The 26,569-nt window shown below is 35.9% G+C and overlaps 1 protein-coding gene across 1 annotated transcript; it reads left to right on the top strand.

Annotated features, from left to right (window-relative positions):
• Window positions 1-1,111: 1,111 nt before the first annotated feature.
• On the top strand, window positions 1,112-25,989 carry mfsd6b (major facilitator superfamily domain containing 6b). The gene is made up of 7 exons (NM_001328216.1): window positions 1,112-1,407; window positions 3,012-4,548; window positions 12,951-13,048; window positions 15,272-15,433; window positions 16,913-17,011; window positions 19,692-19,954; window positions 25,309-25,989. Exons 2-7 carry the CDS (start codon window positions 3,014-3,016, stop codon window positions 25,573-25,575), a joined length of 2,424 nt encoding a protein of 807 aa, NP_001315145.1. The 5' UTR covers window positions 1,112-1,407; window positions 3,012-3,013; the 3' UTR covers window positions 25,576-25,989.
• Window positions 25,990-26,569: the final 580 nt, after the last annotated feature.

Genomic DNA, 26,569 nt, shown 5'->3' with positions numbered 1-26,569 from the left:
AATGTTTTTATGTACACTCTGGCATATATTTTTGTATATTACTTTATAATATACAGTTTAGTTTTATTGTGTTGAGCAAAAAAAAAAAAAAAAAGACTTCAAATCCTGTGTGAATCGGTTGCTTCGGTTCACTTTATCAGATGCACCATGAATAATTTTAGTGGAAAAGTTTGTTAAATGCTGCTGTTAATCACTATGTGTTGTATTTATTTCAATGATACATAATCATCAATGTAAAAACCTCATTGTTTTTGAGTCAGCTCACTTTTTTATTTTTGTTTAAGTTTATAATAAGACTTTGTAATATAAATAGTAATATAATGTAATGTAACATAATATAATATAATATAATATAATATAATATAATATAATATAATATAATATAATATAATATAATATAATATAATATAATATAATATAGGCGCAGTGGGTAGCACGTTCGCCTCACAAGAAGGTCGCTAGTTCGAGCCTCGGCTCCTCCGGGTGCTCCGTTTTCCCTCACAAGTGCAAAGACTTGGTCCAAAGACACCCAATAGGTGAATTGGGTAGGCTAAATTGTCCGTATTATGTGTGTGAATGAGAGTGTATGGATGTTTCCCAGTGATGGGTTGCAGCTAAAAGGGCATCCGCTGCGTAAAACATATTCAGGATAATTTGGTAGTTCATTCCGCTGTGGTGACCCCAGATTAATAAAGAGACTAAGCCAAAAAGAAAATGAATGAATGAATAATATTATATAGGACGATGTAAACTCTCTGATTAGTCCATCAGCTTTATTGTGCGCCGGTAGATGTCGCTGTTTTATCACAATCTCTAGCGTTAGTCTAAATAAATTAATGGATTTGCTGAATAATAACAACAACAAATTAGTACTAAGAAGCCCACAAATGGAATAAAATATTAAAATGCATATATAATCCAGCAATAATTAAACTGCTCTACTCAGAAGCTCATATAGTGCCCTATATTATATCATAACGTTGTTTTAAAAGTCAAGATTATCAACATCTGATCTGACTCTTAAACAAGACAGTCTGTACAGGAAAAAAAAAAAAAAAAAAAAAACAGAATTTCCGCAAGTGACAAATAAAATAGGGTGTCACAGTTTGGTGACATCAGTAGAAATGAAGGCAGTCCCTCGAGCAGCACACACACTCTCAGACACTGCTGCTGCGCACATCGCAGGCAGGTGTGAGACTGACGTCAGGTCGGATGAAATACGGCTGTTCAATAAAGCCGCTTCTTCTCTACGGGAATACTTCGATGTTTTGTGATTATTCACAGAAAGTGAACAGGAACCAGGATGGTGATAAAATGATGGTTGGAAGAGGAGAGCAGTCTGTTGAAGGGATCGTCCTCCTTCAACGCCAGACACTGAAATAACAAAAACTTCCACACAACAACCGGGTAAGTTAAGCCACACCATGCGTCAAAGACCAATAATCAGCAGTTTTTGTGTGCATGTACATTTTCGTGCAATATACAACGTTAATGTATATTTAGGGTGTGTGTTAGTTTCAGCCAGGGACACACCCTTAGAAGTTTATTGTGATATATGTGGTTTTGGATGTTGACTGCACCTACAGCAATCTTCATTCTTCAATACAATCTCCAAAATTGCATTCTTAACTATGTAATTTATACTCGTACAACCTGAAATTCAACATTATTTCTACTTATAATATACTTGATATTATGTTACAGTGACAGAGCTTGGTTATTCACGGGCAGTTACTAAATCAATCTAGTTTGAGGTCAAACTACAATATATGAAAAAAAAAATTCATTTTGGTTTGAAAATGAAAAAAGGAAATTAAAAGAAAAGGAAAGGAAATGTACATTTTGTCTTCTTTTAAAATTAAAAACAGTTTTGTGTCCAATACCAGTATCAAAATAGTTTAATGTAAAAAAAAAAAAAAAAAACTGAGCGATTATTTAATTTACTTTGTTATGGAATAAAAATGTATAAAAAAGCAACCTGAACATTATTAAAATGACTGAGGTAAGGTTGGTTTTAAATTAAAATTTTCTGACTTTCTCCTTATTAATATCATTTCAGATAACTATTATTTTGGAAATCCTAAATAGTGGAATCATATTAGCAGCAAATGACTATCAAAGTACAACATTGTTCATGATCAAATAAATAGAGCTAAGGATGTTTTCAAGTCATACTTGGGTGATTTCAGACCAACTATTCAATGTACCATGGTAAACAATATAAAGAGCATGTCACAAGTTGTCACTGAATGAATGTGCGGAAATAAAACCAACTTTACCAAAACATTGAAATGAGACTACTTAGAAACTGACAGGTTTCATGAACAAGTAAATAACAAGAATTGTGATTTACAAAACATGACGTGGGCGTCACGATGGCACAGTGGGTAGAACAATTGCCTCATGGCAAGAAAGTTGCTGGTTCGGGCCTCGGCTGGGTCAGTTGGCATTTCTAGGTGGAGTTTGCATGTTCTCCGTGTTTGCATGAGCTTCCTCTGGGTGCTCCGGTTTCCCCCACAAGTCCAAAGTCATGCGCTATAGGTGAATTAGGTAAGCTGAATTGTCCGTAGTGTATGTGTGTATGGGTGTTTCTCAGTGATGGGTTGCAGCTGGAAGGGCATCCACTGCGTAAAACATATGCTGGATAAGACGGCGGTTCATTCATCCGTGGTGACCCCAGATTAATAAAGAGACTAAGCCGAAAAGAAAATGAATAACTGAAAACTTGATGTCAACAAGAAAAGATAAGGCGAAATTTTCCATCTTTCTTTTTTTGTTCTTCGTTAAGACAGTGTTTCCATTCATCTCAATGATCATTAAACAGCTGCCACATAAATTATACGTGAATGTTTTGAAGTCTGTCATTTTTGCTAATGGCTATAAGTTTTTGTCAATGTTTTGTTTTTGAGCCAATATTCATACATACAATGTAATGTAACTGGAGCGAAATGCTACAACATGAAGACGTAATTCAAAATATTCTTCTAAGATGTTTTATGTGTGTCTCACAGAAATGGCGAGCGATCGGATGGCCATCCTTGCGGATGATGAAGAGGACCAGAAGAGGAAATACGTCCTGTCCGAACCATTTAACACTCTGTCCATGGGGCAGGTGGCAAACACTACACCATCAGGTCAAACAGCACCATCTGACACACTCCCCTCTCAATCCTCCCAAAGTATGAACTGCATGGAAAGATGTTGTGCTCGAATAGACAATCGTCTCTTGATTTCCAAGATCTTCTATTTTTTCTTCTACTCTGCATATGGCTCTTTACACCCCTTGCTAGCTGTGTACTACAAGCAGCTGGGAATGACACCTACCCAAAGTGGCCTACTCGTTGGGATCCGTTATTTTATAGAGTTCTGCAGTGCACCATTTTGGGGATTTGTGGCAGACCGCTTTAAGAAAGGCAAAGCAGTTTTGCTGTTTTCTGTGCTCTGCTGGGTGGTCTTTAATTGTGGTATTGGCTTCGTCAAGCCTGCAGCTATGAGCTGTGTTAGTGTAGACCCTACTGTTCAGTCACCAGTCAATTTTACAAACTATACGCATGCTGGTAATCATACCAGACAGCGAAGATACTTGACTGAGGATGCATACGCCAATCCTCCACTTTCTCAGCCCATTTTAGCTGCATACAGACCTCACTCTAGATATATTCGAAGTGCAAATACAAACACCACAAGCGCTCCTTTTAGAAACTCAACAGTGGACATCAGTATGGCATCAAACTTAACAACGATGTCACCCAGTGCCACAAAAGTCCCATTGAAATCTACCTCAACAATGGAAACCCAAGCTATTACTGCCAAAGTCAAACAGTATATCATAATCTTCAATAAGGAGCAAGTAGATACTATATTTCTCCTGATCCTGCTGGTTATTATTATCGGTGAGTTCTTCAGTGCCCCGGCTGTGACCATTGTGGACACGGTCACTCTTCAGTACCTTGGTCAAAACAGAGACCGCTATGGACTCCAGAGGATGTGGGGATCTTTGGGATGGGGTATCGCCATGCTGTCTGTGGGCATTTGGATAGACAATACACACATCACGATCTTCATTCAGGGCTTGGGTTGTGTCCTGCCTGACTACAAGAACTACCAAATTGCGTTTATAGTTTTTGGGGTGCTGATGACCTCGGCGCTGATTGTGGCCACACAGTTCCACTTTGACAACAGGGCTTATCAATCAGATGAAGAAGAGGACAAGAAGGAGGATGTGGAAATACCTCAAGTCATTCAGGAGGTCTCATCTCCAGAATCTAGTTCAGACGATGCACCCGTTTGCCCTGAAACCAACCCGCAACATTTTCCCTTCAAAGATCTCTTCCGGATTATTTGTGGTGTCCGCTATGGTACGGTTCTCTTTGTGGCCTGGTTCATGGGGTTTGGTTACGGGTTTGTGTTCACCTTCCTCTTCTGGCATCTGGAGGATCTGAAGGGCACCACCACTCTTTTTGGTATCTGCTCGGTGCTCAGCCACATTTCCGAGCTCGCCGCCTACTTCATCAGCCACAAACTCATTGAGCTTGTTGGACACATCAGGTGGGAACCATGAAGACCTCAATATATATATATATATATATATATATATATATATATATATATATATATATATATATATTGCATGTTTTTTATACTTAACAGCACTTGTGTTTCAGGTTTATCTAGCACATTTACAATTGAAAAGTGAGAGTCTGGATCATGAATATTAATTTAGTTTGCAAGCACATTTGTTCGCAAGCAAGTACACTGGTATTAGTCAAAGTTACCACTTATTTGTCATTGTACATGGCTGGCCAAGGCTTCTGCACTTAATTAGGGTATTTTCAATGGCAGTAATTTGTAAACCATGTGCCATTTAATTTTAATGAGCGAATACAATTGAGCAGCTTAGTAGACAATAGACTGATTTCACGCACCCGCCATTTTAAACAGCGAAATCGAGGCCTGAGTCGCACATGAATGTTGTGTACCTGGCTGGATATCTTATCAGTGAAGAGAAAGTGACCGAATTTATACTTTCACCGCCTTCTGAGTGACCCGAAGGTGCGTTCTGAATGAATACTGAAAATATAAAGTGATATTAGACCTCATTTTCAGCTAAGTTAAGGGAAAGGGCACTAGTTAGCTAACGTTTTCTTTCCCAATCACACGTTTTAGATGCAATTTATCAAACTCAAGTTAATGAACTAATTTTTTCACTATATTAGACTTGTCACGATACTGAATTTTGATACTGAAATAAAAAAAAAGTCCATTTCCGATAACATTTAAGGCACTGTTGATGGCGTTCTTAAACAGCGCTGATTTGCCATTGTGTTCAACAGAAATGACTGCTTGGTCGTAATCAGTCACCGCACTTCACTGATGTTTACCGAGTGCAATCAAAGACAAGCGATCCGCTTGATGAATCGACTGATCTTCACAGCTTTACAACGCTCCAGTGTCCGTGTTTTTGTGTTTGCAATTGGTGAAGAGCGATGAACTGATGACCTTCATGGCCAATCACATTAATTTCTGTTGAGCACTGGTAAACACAATGGCAAATCAGTGCTGTTTAGGAACTCTTTCAGTGGCGCTTAAATGTTAGCGGGAAATGGACATTTTTAAAACTTCAGTACCGGTACAACACTATTACAGACAACACAAGGGTGTGCTACAAAGGACTGCATTGTTTTATTTCTCACAGGGTTACATTGGCTGAAGCAGGGAAGCGTCCCCACAGTGTTTATCTGGTGCAATAAACTAAAGTCTAGAAGGACACTTAAGCGTATTATTCTTAGAGATTTAGTTTAATGCCTAATATGCTTTTAATTGTTTAAATTAAACTGAACTAATTTATATTAAAGTGATGTTCACACCATTTGTGCATTTTGAGATCACGCAACAGCTAGAGGTTTATAGTCCACAGCATGTTGTTGCAATGTTTACAGTGCTGATCCTATACTTCTGGGTATCTTCCCACCGCAGCCTCGCTTTCGTTCTTTAAAATGGCGGCCACGTGAAATAAGCGTATTGAGAACACTTTAGCTTCTTTGCAAATAAGCACAATGAAAGTGTTCACAAGATTTTTTGTGTTCAGTGGTTTCTATTTTTTAATTATTCCACATATACATGGAGTAGATAGATGTCTTTAACTCGTGTGTCATTTCTAGCCCTATATTATAAGACGAATAGCACCTTTGCAGACTCTTATATTATAGCACTCTTATATTTGCCTGGTTATGGTTGTTTTAAACTGTGCCCAAGAAACTCTTAAAAACTAACAATCATCTTGAGATTGAGGTAACTTTTCGGTTGTAGTTTTATTAGAATATATATTGATTCAGATTCCATAAGTGTTATATAAGTATTATTTATATACTGTTAAAGTATTTAATATACTTTCATTTTTATGTATTTTAATATTAAAGTTTTTCATACTTTATATTTAAATTCTTATTATGTGCATTTATATTAGGGCTGGGCAATTTGGCCTAAAATCAAAATCTCAATTAATTGAGCATTTCTTTCTCGATTATGATTAATAACCGATTATTTTATATTGTTGCTTGCACAACATGCGCACCTCATGCGAAGTCGCACGCCTCCATTGGAAATGACAAACTGACACTCTAAGCTTATAGGCACTGTTTCCAAAGTGCGCACTCAGCAGCCACATTTTAATAAAATTGTTGTGTTTCATACCAAAACTACATACCGAATCATCTTTTTTCTTATCGACATTCACAATGGTGTTCGGTCAAAAAATATCGATACCGATTTTACCTAGCCCTTTGTAAAGGAAATATATATTAGTAACTAAAGGATCTGTAAAAGCACCTAAAAAGTAAATATTAGTACCTAAAGTAGGACTGCAGGATATTGCAAAAATCAGACATTGCAATATTTTGTTTTTCTGCAATTATATATATATATATATATATATATATATATATATATATATATATATATATATATATATATATATATAATTTTTTTTTTTTTTGCTTGTCCTCTCAGTGCACTGTGCAGTTTATATGTCATCTAAAGGCATCTCTGGCGCAGCTTCCAATTATTGTCTAAGGCTATAGAATGAGTCCATTGTCCTACATGACCAGAGATCAGATGTGGCTGCAGAAGTAGAAATCAGCCACAGCCTTTTAACATAGCAGGGTCACCTCACCTGATGCTTTTCAATTAATTGCCCAGCCTATAATTGATATATATGTATATATTAGAGATGCTTCGATCGATCGGCCGAAGATCAGTATCGACCAATAATCACATTTTATGACGCAATGTCACTCATTTTATGGATGTTGCGAACTGACAATTCCCTGAAGTTTGGGGATGCGGGGGCACTTCAGATCACTTTGGAAGGGCACTTTCTATCCAAGACTAAAAAGGGCATGTGCACTGCACGTTGAGCCCTATGTGTGCACGTGCCTGCTTTTGTGGCACTTTTTTCATTTATATTTACAGACCAAATTAAATAAGTTTGACTTTAAGTAATGTATATTGCATGCACTATGGGTGTATTGTGAGGTTCACAAAAGGTAAACAAGACTCATAGACATAAGAGATTAAAGCTGAGCAAATTGTTGTAAGGTCAGAGATAACAATTATTTTCTTTAGAATGGTGGGTTATGTATTTTGGATCTGTGCCCAAGCACCGCCTTCAAGCGCTGGTTACCATATCCTGGTTGCTCAATATTTTATGAGAACACAACCAACCGCATCTGGTCAACGCTGATACAAATATACACACATTTATTCACAGTTCTAGCATATATGAGCTGTTCTTTTTGTGGCATAAAGGTGTATGTAAGCTCACAGAAAGTCCAAAGGTTGTTCAGATGTGTCTCAGTAATTATTGTTGACTTTGGCTAAGCCCTAAATGGGCACTGCCTAGCTTGGGCACACAATGTACAGCCACCCTTTTCTAGGATGTTACCGTGTGTATGTAGGCATAGGTAAACAGACACATGGAAAGGTCTGCTCACATCCTCAATCTGCGTTGTGGTATTTCTCAACTGTGTGGCATTTTCCCAGAGCACCGGCTCTTCACAGTGAACAAGATGAATCAGCTTTTAAAAAAACAAGTTCAAGTTGTGCTGGTGGCTCAGTCTTTGCATTTTTAATGATGAAACTGGTAGCGCTTAGCAGTATCTCTGCCAGACGGTTTGTGAAACCTAAACCAAGACAAGAGACATGACAGTTTCACTGACCACTTCCTAGTTTATAGAGATGCTTTATTAGTGATCTAATACTGTTTGTTTAGTGTCGAAGCTAAATTACTTTTTTTGTCATTTTGATTCAGTGGAGATTAGAGAACTTTGTTGGGCCAAATATTTGGCTATAGTTCACATACTGTACTATGATTCCCTCCTTACCACATTTTGCATTTCATAAGATAATTGTACATGATTGCTGGTAAATATCTTTAAATACAGTCAGGTCCATAAATATTTGGACATCGACACAGTTCAAGAGACTGTCAGTTTTTATTTGAGGGTATTTACATTGTGTAGGACAATTACAACGTTTGCACATCTGCCTCCCACTTGTTAAGGGACCAAAAGTAACTAGAATAATAATCATAAATCAAACTTTCACTTTTTAATACTTAGTTGCAAATCCTTTGCAGTCTATTACAGCCTGAAGTCTGGAACACATCCATGGGTTTCATCCCTGGTGTGATCCCAACTGATCCCAACTGTCTTCAGTTCCTGCTTGTTATTGGGGCATTTTCCCTTCAGTTTTATCTTCAGCAAGTAAATACATGCTCAATTGGATTCAGGTCAAGTTATTGACCTGGCCATTGCATAACATTTCACTTCTTTCCTTTAAAAAACTCGTTGGTTGTTTTTGCAGTATGCTTTGGGTCATTCTCCACCTGCAATGTGAAGCACCATCCAATGAGTTCTGAAGCATTTGACTTAATATGAGAAGAAATATTGCCTGAAACACCTCAGAATTCATCCTGCTGCTTTGTCGGCAGTCACATCATCAATAAATACAAGAGAACCAGATCCATTGACAGCCATACATGCCCACGCCACATCAGTATTACCACCATGCTTCACTGCGTAGGATCATAAGCAGTTACTTTCCTTCTCCATACTCTTCTCTTCCCATCACTCTGGTACAAGTTGTTCTTGGTTTCATCCATCCATAGGATGTTGTTCCAGCACTGCAAAGGCTTTTTTAAAACTCCAATCTGGCCTTCCTGTTTTTCGAGGTTCACCAATGGTTTACATCTTATAGTGAACCCTCTGTATTCACTATGGTGTAGTCTTCTCTTAATTGTTGACTCTGACACACATACACCCGCCTCCTGGAGAGTGTTCTTGATCTGGCCAACTGTTGTGAACTGTTTCTTCACCAGGGAAAGAATTCTTCAGTCGTCTACCACAGTTGTTTCTGTGGTCTTCTGGGTCTTTTGGTGTTGCTGAGTTCACTGTTGCTTTCTTTCTTTTTAAGAATGTTCCAAACAGTTGTTTTGGCCACAACTAATGCTTTTGCTATCTCTAGTGCGTTTGTTTTTGTTTTATCAGCCTAATGATCGCCTGCTTGACTGATAGTGACAGCGCTTTGGATCTCATCTTGAGAGTTGACAGTAACAGATTCCAAATGCACACCTGAACTGAACTCTGGACCTTTTATCTGCTCATTGTAATTGGGATAATGAGGGAATAACACACACCTGGCCATGCAACAGCTTGGAAGCCAATTGTCCAATTACTTTTGGACCCTTAACAAGTAGGAGGCACATTTGCAAACTGTTGTAATTCCTACAGCGTTCACCTGATTTGGATGTAAATACCCTCAAATTAAAGCTGACAGTCTGCAGTTAAAGCACATCTTGTTCATCTTGTTTAATTTAAATCCATTGTGTTTGTGTAAAGAGCAAAAATTGTTAGAATTGTGTCGATGTCCAAATATTTATGGACCTAACTGTATGTGATGAAACTCATAGTGCTGCTCCTCTATGATGTTATATCTCAAAATTGTGATTTTAAAATGTTTATTTTAAAAACATCAAACAAATGTGACTATTAGGGCTGCACAATATTTCGTTTCGGCATTGATATCGCAAGGTATGCAATGTTAAGTTAAGATTATAGTCAATCATATATAATTGTATAATTGAGTATACATGAGATTTATCTTGAGTAGGCCCACACGGAATCTGCACACGCAAATTCTGCAGATTTCCGCAGATTTTTAGCCCATCAGAAATTTTTTATTTACTTGAGTAAATTTGTGTAAATTTATATTTATTCAGTTTTTATATTATTTACAGTAATATTATTTACTAATATAAAAATTTTCATCTGATATATGTACAATGCAGTTTGTACAGTAATATTTTCTGTCTTTTAGAGATATTATATGAGAGACTTGCTTTGTTTACCAAATAAAGTGAATCTAATTGGATTAGCATTTTAAACATTAAATAAAAGTTAAAAATATATCATTTTTATTTCACAAATTAAGATTTTAGTTATGATACTCCCAGAATAGTTCTGCAGAAATCTACAGATTTTTACCAAAATTCCCCGCAGAAATAGCAAAAAACGTCCGCAGATTCAGTCTGGCCCTAGTCATGAGTCATTGCAACGTATAGCCATAACAGAGTGAAACTTTATCATTTGCACGTTTTTTAAATGCTTTTCAAGAGAGTGTTAAGCATTCAAGGCACAATAACGTAAAACATTTGTAACTTTAATGAAGAAATATTTACTGATTTATTAATACAATGAAGACTATACTGTGTTATTTTACATTACCAAATTTCTGTATTTGAATAATTTTATATAATAAAATATATAATGTATTATAAATTTAAATGCCCTAAATGAAAATCAGAACACATCTATACAAAATGATCATCATATAATGATGATGTTCTGTTCATCCATGTGCTATCCTCAGCTTTATCTCTGTAGCCTTTGTTAAGTAGCCTATATTCACTCATGCCTACGAGAGGCATGTAACTTTATCCTGCCATTAGCCCCATCGTGCATTGTCTAGGCTTTCCAGCATTGATCCAGTGAGCTCTCTCCCTTTTGTGGATCAATTCTAAAGCTTACTAAAGGGTGTGGCAGAGCCTACACAGTGTACAGCCAGACACTTTCTGTAGTCACAAAGTCAACATTTGCATGGTTTTCTCCTACAGCTGCTTTTGCATGTAGTTCTATTGAAAAAGCAGTTTCAAATCTGTTGTTTCAAGGTTTTAGTGATTGTTTAAATTCTGTACACAACTGTAGGTTATTCAATCGTAGGTAGATTCTCTCTCACTCGCTCACTTTCCTTCAGCTTAGTCTCTAATGAAATTGAAAATTTGACAGTTGAGGTGACAGTTCTTTAGATCTGATATAATCATTGAATCAGATTAGACCATTAGTATGTCACAAAAAAAAAAATATTTTAAATAATTTTTCTATTTAAAGCTTAACTGTTTTGTAGATGCATTATATACTAAGACAGACTGAAAAATAAGAAATTGCTATTTTCTAGGCCGATGTGGCTATTAATCTCATTCTGGCGTATTAATCATAGAACTTTGTTGCAGCAGACACAGTGATATTAAGCAGTGCCTGAAAATAGTCCTTAACTAGATAACTAGGAAGACAACAGTACTTATTGTTGGTGCGGGAACACATTTCTTTGATTATTACACCGGAATGAGAGTTAGTTCCAAGCCATAAATTTTGTTTTTTCATCTGTCTTAGCCCTTAGCCACGAGCGGTTCGGGTTTGCCCTTTTAGCTGCAATCCATCTCTGGGAAACATCCACATCCACATTACACACTCATACACTACGGAAAATTTAGCCTACCCAATACACCTGTACCCCATTCTTTGGACTGTGGCAGGGAGAACATGCAAACTCCACACAGAAACGCCAACTGACCCAGCCGAGGCTCGAACCAGTGACCTTCTGGCTGTGAGGCGACATCACTACCTACTGCGCCACTGCGTCGCCCCATCTTGTTTTTTAAATAGAGAAAATATTGTACAAGTAACTTCTAAATCTTGGAACTAAAAATTACCAATGAAAAAGTATGAAGCACCAAAAGCGACCGAAAATAAAATGAATTTGAAATTTTATTTTGGTTAAGATAACCATCCGACAGTCTATTTCAGCTAAAGTAGTAGCTTAAAATGTCACTAAAATTCAGTATTAAGATCTCATAATTAAACAGAAGCCTAAATGAGGCCTATAACTGCAAAAAGATCCACTTTTTGAGAAAAAAGAACCACCCCTTTCACCTGGCTGGCTACAGGCCTGCTTAGTTTATGATTTAACTAGAGTCAACCTTTAAATAGAAAAAATTACTGAAACTATTTTTTACTATTAAACCTTTTTTGAGTGTGACGCTAATGTTCTAATCTGATTTAATGATTTATGCTAAGCTAAGCTAAAAGTGCTCCCGCCAGAGCCTAAAATTGAGTAGATTTAAAAATGATGAAACTCAACTCAAGGGACGTTGTAAAATGAGCCTATTTGCAAGAAAAAAGAGTGTTCCTTTAACACAGAAACAATATCATTTTCAATATTTAGCATTTTCGCCATTTGGATTTATCGTGTAAATGAATGGCCAAACATTCTACTGTAAACACCAGTTTAGTGATGCTTTTTTCCGGAAATATAATTCAGATTAAAGCCGCTATTAATAACATTACCAGAGATTGTTCCTGTTCGAGATTGTGTGTTTGCACACTGATGCGGTCTCTCTTTCCGACAGCCTGTCTTCAGCACAGAATGAGTCATTCATTTGGGTGTCAGAATGGAGACTGACATCACCAGCAAATTCAACACCCAGCCTTACTACAATAGGCCTTAGAAAGCAGCGAGTTTAACCACACCCCAGACTAACTTTTCACTGTAACAAAAAGCACTGTTACATTTGTATTGTACAGCATGACGTGACTATGTTTTTGTCTCCTATACAGAGTCCTGTATATCGGACTGGCCTGCAACACTGCACGCTATCTCTACATCTCCTATCTGGAAAACGCATGGATAGTTTTACCCATGGAGGTGCTTCAAGGTGAGAAATAAACTGTGGAAATGGTGGCCATTTCAGACGCCGGGTTCATCTGAGGCCATTACTCAGCTGTTTTTCAGCACATCTGACACCTGATTTCACATAAAACCCCCTGTTGCAATCAGTTGAGAAATAAACAGACAGGTTTAGACCATGGCGTTTGTTTTAAAGCTGAAGGATTTCTGCCGATACTTAGCTATGTGGTAAAAAATGTTAAACATCAGTTCTTAAAAGAGTAAACTCCCCCTTTTCAGTGTAGAACTCTTTATTTTAGGCAGCGGCGAGGGAGAAATGTCAGGACCTTTGAAATAAAGCAGGTTCTTAAAGCCTGTTTAGCTGCTTTAGCCACTATTATCTTACAAATGTGTTGACTGTTGACATTCTGTACCGGATAGCCCTGTTCTCAGCTCACATGGATGTAACAACCGTTTGTTAAACAATATGACATTATATTATCATGGGGTGCTTATTTATAGCACATACACACATTATGAAGAAACCAAAGGATGAGAGAGAACTTAAGAACAATATGAAACAAAGCACTTGTTAATCTAAGTTGACATTAAGCTCAACATTAATTAAAAAAAAAAAAAAACTTTGAGTATTTAAAAATGATGTATTATGTATAAGTATGTTGTTTAATGTAAGAGTTGAAATATACATATGTACTGTATATTACTTGAACTTTGTTATATGAATAATATTTAATATTGTTTTTATTATTATAGTAAGAGTATTATTATAACCAGAACATGGATTGGATTATATACACATTTAATACAGTAGCATATTTAAATGTGTACATTTTTAATATATAAACAATTAAGAGCAAATTAATACAGTTATGGGAAAAATATTTGATAAATAAATATATTAAAAAAGATTTAAGTGTTTATTTTTATTGTATAATTAATAACATTTCTTGTAAAATAGTTTCTCAGGATTTATAAGGTTTAGATTAGAGATATTCTTTTTTTATTGTGTAACATTTGATGGATAATATGTCTAAAAAAATGGCAGCTTTTTGTTAATTGATGAAAAATATATGCCATAAGTGAAGTTTTTATGGTGCATTTGGAAGAAATGTCATGAATAGTTTCCAGAATACTAACATGACATTTTACTCAAACACATAACTACATATCCTAAATCCAGAAAAAAAGAATAGTCTATAACTGTATATTAAAATATACAATGACGTGGGCCAGACAAAATCTGCGGACATTTTGTGCTATTTCAGAAAATGTATTAATAGCCTTTTATTTAATGTTTACAATACCAAATAAGTGGATCTAATTGGATTTGCAAACAAAACAAGCCCATCTTATAATAGATGTACTTCGAGAAAAAAATATTACTTTACAAACTGTATTGTAAGTAAATAGTATGATTTTTTTTCATATCAGTCAATAATATTACTGAAATTAATTTAAACTGAATAAATATAAATTTACACACATTTAAACAAGTAAATAAATAGACTTAATAGCTCCTTTCACACATACAGACCTTTTCGGAAAATTACCGGCAATTTTTGCGCTGTGACAAGGCAGAAGGAAGATTCCCGGAAACAGCGCATTAATGTCTACAATGCGTGTGATATGATACGTCAACTTTAGTATGTGTGAAAGGGGCTAATAACTTATGAGTTATACCTCTGACTTTTTGTTAAATAAGGGATAATGTACATCCAGCCATTTTTTTTTTTCTGTTTTGTTTTGTTTATTTGCAGAAGAAGCCAGACAAGCTTATCAGTAGCTCTTTTGTCAGGGTTTATCAGGGCTTTATTGTGTAAAAAGAACTGGCTGGATGTACAATATGTACGCTAGTATGCTTATTACATGGCTTCTTGCCACAGAATTAAACTATTAAACACAAAGCAATAACCTGAACTGAATTGTTTACTAGCTCTTTGATTAAACAAAGCAAGCAAAGAGAAATACCAACCCTAAATATACTAACCTTATCATTTCACAATATCCATCACAATACATGTCACATTTAGTTTCTTGTTTTGTTCCTTATAAGCATTTTACAATTACTTTAGAAGCAAATAAAAAATATGTTGCATAAAATCAGCATGAGGCTGTTCCTCTTTACCATTTTTTAATATTTGCAGGGTTTTTTTTATAGCTGTTGCATTGTAATCAGACAGCATGTTTTACATAGAAGCTGTGGCTGGTGTATGTTGATGTTGTTGTGTGTTTCTGCTCATGTGTGGTGCAGGTTTGACACATGCCTCCGTCTGGGCGGCCTGTATCTCGTATTTGAGTGCTGCTGTTCCTCCTGCACTGCGCACCTCTGCCCAGGGAATCCTGCAGGGGCTTCACCTGGGGCTCGGGAGAGGCTGTGGAGCAATGCTGGGAGGAGTGTTTGTCAACTTTTTCGGTATGATATCAGACTCTATGATGTAGCCTAATGACTAATATACTATACTTCGGCATTATGCTTGCTTTTATGCTATAAAATAAAAAGACACAGTTATTAAGAAGCAGAGTCTAGTAGTAAATGGGAATTCTGTTAAATGTTCAAGGGTTAGTTCACCCAAAAATTTAAAATGTTATTTACAAACCGCCGTTTCGTTCCAATCGCCTAAGACCTTTTAACACAAATGAAGGTATTTTAAATGAAATCTGAGAGCACTACCATTGTCAATAGACACAATCTTTTTGGTTCCTTTTCTGGACATAGACATTTCTGGACTGTTGCTGTCTATGGAGGATGAGAGAGCTCCAGGATTTCATCTAAAATATCCTAATTTATGTTCAGAAGACTGTCTTAGGGGATTGAAACGACATGAGGTTGAGTAATTAAAACCAAAAAGCCATAGATTGAGACCATAATAAAATATGAAATCTAATCATTGGTATCTATTTTTATGTCTAACGTTCATTTAGATGCTTGGTGATTTTCAAAAAATCTCATATATTTTATTAAACTATTAGAACTATCATATTTTATCAATAACATGCAGAATATTAAAACTAGGGCTATTTATTTTTAACTTATATTTAATATATACTTAATATTTAATTGTTTTCCATTGGATTGCGAGCCCTGGGGTTATTATGCTAGATTAACATCACAGCAATAGTGTTAGTTGCAGCAGATTGATTTCACAGCACAATGTTAACCTTTGACATCTTTATGGCACTCAAATTCATTTAAAAAAAGGCCACGACTGAACAAGGAGGACGATCTCCAAGTCTCCAAAATTAAACCAAGAATAGTCTTGTGCTATAAACATTGTACTCACCATTCTCATTAAGTAAGATCAATATTAAATATAACAAATGAATAATGATTATAAAAAATAGACTGTTGCATTTTTTGTGTCATCAATAAGCTTGTTTATATAGTTCCTATTGGTGTGTGTGCACCATTGTGTGCAATATTTGTATGCTTATAACCACCTCTGAGCATGGAGAGGGTCGCAAGTCACTGGTGTTGTTATTTGAGGGGTCGCTGGTTAAAAAAGTTAGAGAACCCCTGATATAGATTGTGTCAAAGCCACTTTCAAGGTCTGAACAGGAAAATAGTGACAAGCCATAACGATATTCTATTTAATGGGACATATTCAGCATATCAGACAGATAGCAAAGTAGTGGTAAAGTAGAATGCTGGAGTATATCCAGTTCAAAATTGATTTGTTTCAGTTTAATATGAATATCACTATTGAGGAAAGATCCACAGAAGAACAACTAAGTGAACTTTGGACCCCACTAAATCAATTACAAATATCAAAGAGAACAAGAAAACTTGCAGATAGTGATTTCCGTTGTGAATAGCTTTTGACAGTAATCTGAACAGTATCCGGCTTGTTTCCTCTCAAGCTTCCTTTTTCATCTTGTAAATTTCCTGTTTTAGGTGCTGCAGAAACCTTCAGAGGCCTCGGGATGGCTTCTCTGGTCACGTTACTGATCTTCTCTCTCATACAGTGGCTGTTAGGCCAGAACGAGGAGAAAAGTAAGCTTCTTTCTGCTGTTTTACAACACAAAGGTCATGTTGCTGGATGCCAATATGCTAATAACTCACAGAAATCTGCTTATTGAAATAACCTACTGTCCCAGTTTACTATACAGCACATGCAAAAAAAACAGCAATTCAAGTAAAACATGTTGACAAGAACTTATTTATAATTCAGTTTGTTTCCTGGTAATGACGTCAAAATGTAATGATTTGAATATCTAATTATGAGTATTTATGTCGGTTTCTTGTTAAATACATTCATTAAGAGTATTGCAACATGTCAGTATAAAACTTGTGGCTTATATAACCTATCTGCAGTTTTTCACATACATTTGATTGTACCACTTTTACTCAAACAGTACGAGATGCACTATGAACACATTTTTATAACTGTTTGAGTCGAGCAAACTTTGTACTTCCTTCCATTTAAGATGTACTTCCTTCTCACTTACATGAAAACATCTGCTCTGTCTTAACAATAGATCTACTAAGGGCAGACATTTTGACCATTTTGACATGTTGTCATTTAATAATTATGATCAAATTAAACCCATGTAACTATAACACCCTGATATTTCCTAAATGTGTGTATATTTCATTCTAACATTGTTATTTTATTATAATTAAAAATCAAAAAAGAGTTCTGTCGACATGGTGGCTCAGTGGTTAGCAGTGTCATCTTACAGCAAGAAGGTCACTGGTTTGAGTTCCAGCTGGGCAAGTTGGGATTTCTGTGTGGAGATTGCATGTTCCACCGGGTGCTCCAGTTTACCACACAGTCCAAAGACAGGGTGAGGGTGCCGAAGCCGAAAAGAAAATGAATGAAAGAAATGAATGTTATACAGTGTCATAGTAAATGCTGTTAAGTTGATGTGCATATCACACTTCTGATTGGCTGTGTATCCGATCTAGACTTACAAACATAATTTTCTGATTGCAAAAACAACTTTACTTTAGACATGTCTATAAAAACTAAATTTTTACTGCTCTCCCGCGTACCCAACCAATTGAGTACCCAACCTTCATGGCTAATCTGGTAACTTGTACACAATTAATGGCTTTATTACAAAAACAGACATTCAAAGCTTAATTCTAAAATATCAATAGAAGCTTAAAATTTATTTTATTCATTTATCAGGATCCCCATTAGCCACTACCAAGATAGTAGCTATTCTTCCTAAATTACATTAATACATAACAACAGGACCAATAAAAAACATTAAAATACAAAATTTATACATGACATCCAGATCAACAATCCACTTAATATTGTGCCATTAAATATTTCTTAAACAATTTTTTAAACCTCATTTTAATTGTTACCAAGCATGTAATGTCTGATGGCAATTGATTTCATGTTTTCATTCCTCTATACATTACAGTCCGTTGCTTTGCATTAGTTTTTCAAAATTTCCTTTTGATGCATGTCTGGTGTTAAAATGATGACTAGCATTACTATACAAAAGTTGAAAGTACAATACACTTTTAACTCTTAAAACAGAAATATTTCTTATGAAACACAGCAATTAATAATAATAATAATTTCTTACATTTATATAGCACTTTTCTGGGCACTCAAAGCGCTTTACACATAGGGGGGAATCTTCTCCTAAGAAACTATTACCCTATCCTTCACCAATAGCCAACCTAAGGTTTTATGCAATTTCATAATGTTAACTCTTCTATTACAGTGTAAAATTAGTTGTGCAGCTCTATTCTGGACTAACTGTAACCATATTACTGGACAGTAATCTAGATAAGATGTAAATAAATCATTATTTCTACATCTTATTTGAACAGTCAGAATGACTGCTATGGCCATTCTAGAGACATTTCTGGGGGGGTTTCCCAGTGTTGAATCTGCAGTAAAAACATGTTCTTGTCACAAAACAAAATCTAGCTGTGATGGTTGGATACCCTTATTCAGCTAAATGAAAACAGAGTAATACATTTACACGACCAGAGTTGTGGTGGAAAAAAGTTCTGCATTTGATTGTTTTCAAAACTGCATCCCTATTCGCCTTTGAATCGATTCGGAGTTAAGGCTTAACAGCAAATGGCGCTCTAGGCTAGTTTTTAACTGTGCATTTGGAGAAGTTTGAATTAAAGTAAGTTGCCTTTTAAATGTAAACAAAGCTCCTCTTGTGATCCGCTTATACCTTTCTTAACATTAATAATGATTATTTTAGGTTTAAGTGGTATTTGTAAGGAATTGGATGCAAGCAGTGTATGCCATTTGCTGTTAAAAACTAAGTTGAGGATTGATTTGAAAGAATCACATCGTAATTCATTCATTTTGCTTCAGCCTAGAGCCTTTATTGATCAGGCGTTTCCACAGCAGAATGAACCGCCAACCTATCAAGTATATGTTTTACACAGCGAATACCCTTTCAGCTCCGATCCAGTACTGGAAAACACCCATACACACTCATTCACACGCATACACTATGGGCTATTTAGTTTATTTCATTTACCTGTAGCGCATGTCATTGGACTATGGGGTAAACCGGAGCACTGGGAGAAAACCCACGCAAACATTGGTAGAACATGCAAACTCTGGACCTTCGAACCAGAGACCTTCTTGCAGTGAGGCCCCCTTTAACCTGACATGCATATTGATAATAAGAACATGCATGTAAACACACTCATTGATCTTATCTTTGTGCTCTTACTGAAGAGGGTGCAATGTTGGCTGAGAACATCCCAGTGCCCTCCAGTCCAGTACCCATCGCCACTATTGACTTAGTGCAGAACCAATCCACATCTCAGCCCAACTCTGACTCAAAGTCACGGAAAACCAGACACCAGGAAGAGCAAGAAGATCCCAACAAGCCGGCTTGGGTGGTTTCGGCTTCGCCCTGGGTCACCATCGCTTTTGCCCTCTATCAGATCCGAGATATGGTCGCTCAGACAAAGAACAATGACTGTCAAGGCCAGCAGGTATGGTGGCACACTTTGTGATGTGGGATATAGACGTTAAGTGGAGGTGAAAGTTTCATACATACGTTTCTGTTTAATAATGCTGTTAGTTCTGTGACCTTTTTCCTGTCAATTCTCTTATTTACATCTTACTTAATTTATCATCTTTGTTTTTGGATATGATTATTGTAAAATTAATTTGCTTGTTACGTTGTGACGTATGGATTACTGTTTCCAGGTGCAAACATCTACTGATTTGAACTGAGAAATCTCTGTTTATGACCACCATTTAGTCATTCCACACATAATATTGAATCTTTCACAAAATAGCTATGAACTTCATCAACAAAATTAACCACAAAAAAGGTTTGTTTTTTCCCCAATACTAAGACTAGATGAAGTTAGGATGATATAGATATCATTAGGGTTAGTGCTGGGCAATGATCAAGATTGATTGCATTCCAAAAAAAAAAGTTTGCGGACGGTATATATTTATTATGCATATACACTCACCGGCCACTTTATTAGGCACTAATAAATATTCCACTGAGATGATTTTGGTCCATATTGACATGATCGCATCATGCAGTTGCTGCAGATTTGTCGACTGCACATCCATGATGTGAATCTCTCATTCCACCACATTCCAAATGTGCTCTATTGGATTGAGATTGGTGACTGTGGAGACCACTGAGCACAGTGTACTCATTGTCATGTTTAAAAAGCCAGTCTGAGATGATTCACGCTTTATTACATGGCGCGTTATCCTGCTGGATGTAGTCATCAGAAGATGGGTACACTGTGGTCATAAAGGGATGGACATGGTCAGCAACAATACTCAGATGACACATTGCTTATTTGGAAGTAATGGGCCCAAAGTGTGCCAAGAAAATATCCCCCACACCATTACACCACCACCACCAGCCTGAAATGTTGATACAAGGCAGGATGGATCCATGCTTTATGTTGTTGATGCCAAATTCTGACTCTACAATCCGAGTGTTGCAGCAGAAATCAAGACTCATCAGACCAGGCAACTTTTTTCCAATCTTCTATTGTCCAATTTTAATGAGCCTGTGTGAATTGTAGCCTCAGTTTTCTGTTCAGGAGTTGCAGCCGGTGTGGTCTTTTGCTGCTGTTGCCCATCTGCCTCGAGGTTGAATGTGTTGTGTGTTCAGAAATGCTCTTCTGCATACCTCGGCTGTAAAGAGTAGTTATTTGAGTTACTGTTGCCTTTCTATCAGCTGGAACCAGTCTGGCCATTCTTCTCTGGCCTTTGGCAGCAAGGCATTTGAGCCCACAGAACTACCGCTCACTGGATATATTGTCTTTTTTGGACCATTCTCTGTAAACCCTAGAGATGGTTGTGCGTGAAAATTCCAGTAGATCAGCAGTTTCTAAAATACTCGGACCAGCCCATCTGGCACTAACAACCATGCCATGTTCAAAATCACTTAAATTACCTTTCTTCCCCATTCTGATGCTCGGTTTAAACTGCAGTAGATCGTCTTGACCACGTCTACATGCTTAAATGTATTGAGTTGCTGCCATGTGATTGGCTGATTAGAAATTTGCATTAAAGAGCAGTTGGACAGTACCTTATAAAGTGGCCGGTGAGTGTAAATGCATGCATGCATGCATACATATATTTAAGAGTTTATTTATATTTAACTATATAATATAGCTTTATATAATACCCATTTTATATTAACTTAAATATAAATAAAATCTTTGTATAGTTTTTATAAGTATTTATAAGTACACATAATGGTACCAACTTTTACAATAACAAATAATGAACAATACATTCATTACAGTATTTGATCATGTTAGTTTGTTAATGAAAATACGTTGTTCGTTGTTAGATCATGTTAACATCTCAACAAGCATTATTAACATCCATGAATTTAGATGTTAATAATTCATTAGGAAATGTTGAGCTATGGTTAGTAAATACTGTTCAAAAACCTATTGTTCATAATTAGTTGTTAATCTTAACAAATATATTAACAAATCAAACCTTATTGTAAAGTGTGACCCACATAATAAATATATATATATATATATATATATATATATATATATATATATATAAATAAATAAATATATATATATATATATATATATATATATATATATATATATATATATATATATATATATATATATATATATATAATGAAAAACAAACTTTTATTTTGGATGTAAATAATTGTGATTAATAATTCCTCAGCAATACATGAGATGCTACAAGTGACTACATGAGCATCATTCAATATCATTGAAAAAAAAAAACATTCCAGATATCAAATATTTGACTTGTCATCTGATTGAGTGCTTGGTCCCGGAAACTGTAACTCGTGATGTCAGACTTAACAAGCGGATAATGAAAAACATTAATGCCAAATCATATTTTCTGTCTTTTAACTGAATAATCATCTCTGTCTCTGTCCCTGTTTCATTCATGCTGTCCTTCTCTCAGGGGAAAGGTGAGGAATAAACATCTGTCTTTGACTTTTATGCACAAAAGCGCATGCTGTCTTGTCAGTCTCACACTGCATTTCCTTTTTTATCTTCTGTGTATTCTTGGAAAATATACACAAGTCTCACGAACACCACTTTGCTATTCACTAACCAAAGAAAAACACTTTTCTGTTGTCTATTTTATTTGTCTTTAGTTAAACACATTTCTTAAAATTTCTGATGTCACGGCTTTAATTACATGCTCTTTATGTGTGTTTATATTTGTGATCAAATGCTAATTGTCAGTAAATGCTGTTTGTTTGTTATGTGGACACCCTGCTTTTTATGCATTGGCCCCATGAAGGTAACAAATGATCAAGATATTTGTCATCTATCTGTCCTAACAACAACTAAACTGTTATACATGTTTGTACAACAAAATACACAATACATTATAATAAAATGACCCTTGAATATTTTCAAAAATACAGCTTTAGTAAAAATAGAGCACTTATGAACATATGTCAACGTTTACATCAGCCCCAGAAATATTCAAGTTACTCTTGACCGCACACCGAGAGAAGCCAAAAGTAAAGGCTGATTTATACTTCTGCATCAAGCGTACACGTATGCTACGGCGCAGCCTACACGCGGACAGCGTGGCTGTCGGCGACGTTGACGCGCACTTCTCAAAAAAAATTTAACTACAAGTCGCATCGACGCATAGCACAAACACTGTGATTGGTCGGCTTGGTAGCACTGACGAGTGTGGGCGGAGTTGAGAGCAGCACGAGCCAGGGGCTGCAAATGGCCTGGCAGTGTAAGACTCCTAATCAAGTCCTAAGTCATATTTCAGTTCCAAAATTTTACAGATTTTTTTTTACATTTTGATTGAAAAAATACGTTACAAATATTAAATAATAATGTGACACATGGGGCTGCACGGTGGCACAGTGGGTAGCATGTTTGCCTCACAGCAAGAAGGTCGCTGGTTCGAGCCTCGACTGGGTCATTTGGCATTTCTGTGTGTAGTTTGTATGTTCTCCCTGTGTTCGCGTGGGTTTCCTCCTGGTGCTGCGGTTTTCCCCACAGTCCAAAGACATGTGCTACACTTTAAAAGCCATTAGTCAACTTAATCAAATGAAATGAGTGTAGTGAACTTAAAATGTACTGAAAGTTAATTCTACTCATTTGAAAAGAGTTTTGAACTCCAGTGTTGAAGGTGTTCATTAAATACCTCAAAACTTCAACGTAAATGAAGTAAGTTCACAGTACTCATAGGTTAGTGTTTTAACTCAAATAATTTGTCGCAATTGGTTTCCTCAAATGTTTTGAGTTGCCTTAACTTATTAGCTTTTACAGTGCTCAGTTGGTTTGAGTTCTCTTCATTTATAGGGTTTTACTGTGCTCAAATTGCTTTGTTTACTCAAATGGAGTAAGTTCACACACAGTACTGATTAGGATTAGTTTTTGAACTTAAATGTTTTTTTGCAAACAGTTTTCTCAAACGGTTTGAGTTACCTTAACTTTTTGGGTTTGACAGTGTATAGGTGAAGTTAATAAGCTCAACTGTCTGTAGTTTATGTGTGTGTGAATGAATGTGTATGAGTGTTTCCAGGGATGGGTTGCAGCTGGAAGGGCATGCGCTGCATAAAATATATGCTGTATAAGTTGGCGGTTCATTGTGCTGTAGCGACCCCTGATTAATGAAGGGACTAAGCCGAAAAGAAAATGTATGATTGAATGTGACACATGAAAAACACATAATAAATAGTAAATACTATATTGCTGTTGAACCACACTATAGTAAAGTACTTGAGTTAGCCTGTTGTGGTAATTCTATAGCAGATCTATAACAGTAGCAATATAAACAATCTGCCCAATAACATAGTTAACAAATGTAGGGTTTATTTTAGTGTAATATACTGTACTATATGTATGGTTCAAAAACACTATAATATTTAATAAAAAGTAGTTTATTATCTTGATAAGAACTGTTTATTTACACTGCCTTTACTAAAACAGGAATTACAGTATTATTATATGAATAAAGGGACTAAGCTGAAAGAAAATTAATGAATGTTAATATAATAAGCAATGTAAAGCAGGTATAATAGCAATGATTATATTATTATTATTATTTTAATGCTTCACCTTTGTTGACAGCAGATTTGGAAAGATCAGCTGCTCACGTTAAATTATCACAGTGCATAACATATTTATATCACCAATTTAGTCTCTGTGATTTTAGTAATACCCTAACCCAGGGGTGTAAATCTTAATTTCTGGAGGGCTGCAGCACAGCAGAGTTTAGTTTCAGCCCTGCTTCAACACACCAATCTGTAGATATCAAACAAACCAGGAGCACACAATTAGTTTGATCAGGTGTTTAATTAGGGTTGGAACTAAACTGTGCAGAGCAGTGGCCCTCTAGCCTAAAAATTTGCCTGAAACCATACTACATTCTCAGTCATTAGAATAAAAAAATTACCTTGCCACTGATAATGAACATTTCATAAACTCCCCCAACACATATTGTAACTCTCATTTTACTTTTGGATGGCAAATGTAACATATATATATATATATATATATATATATATATATATATATATATATATATATATATATATATATATATATATATATATATATATATTAATAAATAAGTTAATAAATAAATACTGTAAAAGCTAATTTAAGCTAATTTCTAAGTTTAGGTAACTCAAAACGTTTGAGGAAACCAATTGCGACACATTATTTGAGTTAAAACACTAACCTATGAGTACTGTGAAATAAATAAATATAAATATATATTTATTTATTTATTCACCCTCACCTTTTTGATAAATTCAAACACATTTATCCTAAAGCAGTGACTTACATTAACGTCTTTCCGATGTTTGTTCTAGGAGAGAAGTGAGCAGCAGACCTCAGCGGCGCCACCTGGTGATGAATCCACATCATCGCAACCAAACGCCTCATCCAGTCCTGTAGAATATGCCTTCCAAGGCCCTGCCTCCAGTGCATTCGTCCCTCAAAACACACACCCTGTCCGTCCAGTGGCGGAACCGCCTTCATCTACAGAGGCTAAAGAACCAGTCGAAAACTCCACTCCATTACCGGGACACTCCAAACCGCTGCCTGCAATAACGCAAACACAGCCAACAACACACTGAACTTCACTACCGAATAGCCTTAGGATTTAAGCACTTACCGTGGTGTGGGGTGTAAAAGGTGACAGCTGACTTTGGACCAAAAAAATGTTCTGTTGACTGACGGGGTGTTTTTGTGTTAGCGAGGGTTTGTTTGCTGAGTCAGTTTGCTTTGCACTGCCACGGTTGACGTCTTGTCTTTGCCACATAAAGGGCCTGCTTGAAGGTCGATGCCTATAATGAGATCTGCACATGACTGAGCATTTCATGATTGTAATGCAGTGTTGAGGTGATTCGGCATAATATTCATGGAAGCTGATGTTGCATAGTTGCTTTGCACTCTGTATAAAATGTTCTTTCGCTCATTGTGCTTCCATGTAACTTGACCAAAGGTAAAAATAGAAACCTACTCTGTGTAAAAATAAAATGTTAAAGTCATTATGTTCTGTATTTTATATATATATATATATATATATAGATATAGATATAGATAGATAGATAGATAGATAGATAGATAGATAGATAGATAGATAGATAGATAGATAGATAGATAGATAGATAGATAGATAGATAGATAGATAGATAGATAGATAGATAAATAGAAATGTTATATATAGAGATATAGATATATAGATAACATAAACACAGTACTGTACAAAAGTCTTTGGCCATCATTAGAGTTGTCATTTTAGTATAATTTCATTAATTTATAATATAATAATCTCGCTCATCACATGAAAAGAAATATTTAGAATTATTACGATTATTAAATGGGATATCTCCTTGACCCCTTCTCATTTTCGATGTACAGAGTACAACACATCCAAACAAGCATACATCTAAACAAAACGTATATACAGGCAGCATACTTCACCAGGGGCCTTTTCCATAAACCAAGCTTAGAGGAAAAAGCCAGGCTTATTTTGGTTAATCAGATGTATTAATGGTGAATTTAGTTCCATAAATCAAATTTACGATAGTTCAAACTCAGTTACTTTAGCAACTTATGCTGGGAAAC

The sequence above is a fragment of the Danio rerio genome, chromosome 9, assembly GCF_052040795.2.
Source record: "Danio rerio strain M-AB ecotype USA chromosome 9, GRCz13ab, whole genome shotgun sequence".
NCBI lineage: Eukaryota > Metazoa > Chordata > Actinopteri > Cypriniformes > Danionidae > Danio > Danio rerio.
The sequence above is the reverse complement of the archived record's forward strand: the minus strand, read 5'-3'. Positions and strand labels throughout refer to the sequence as shown.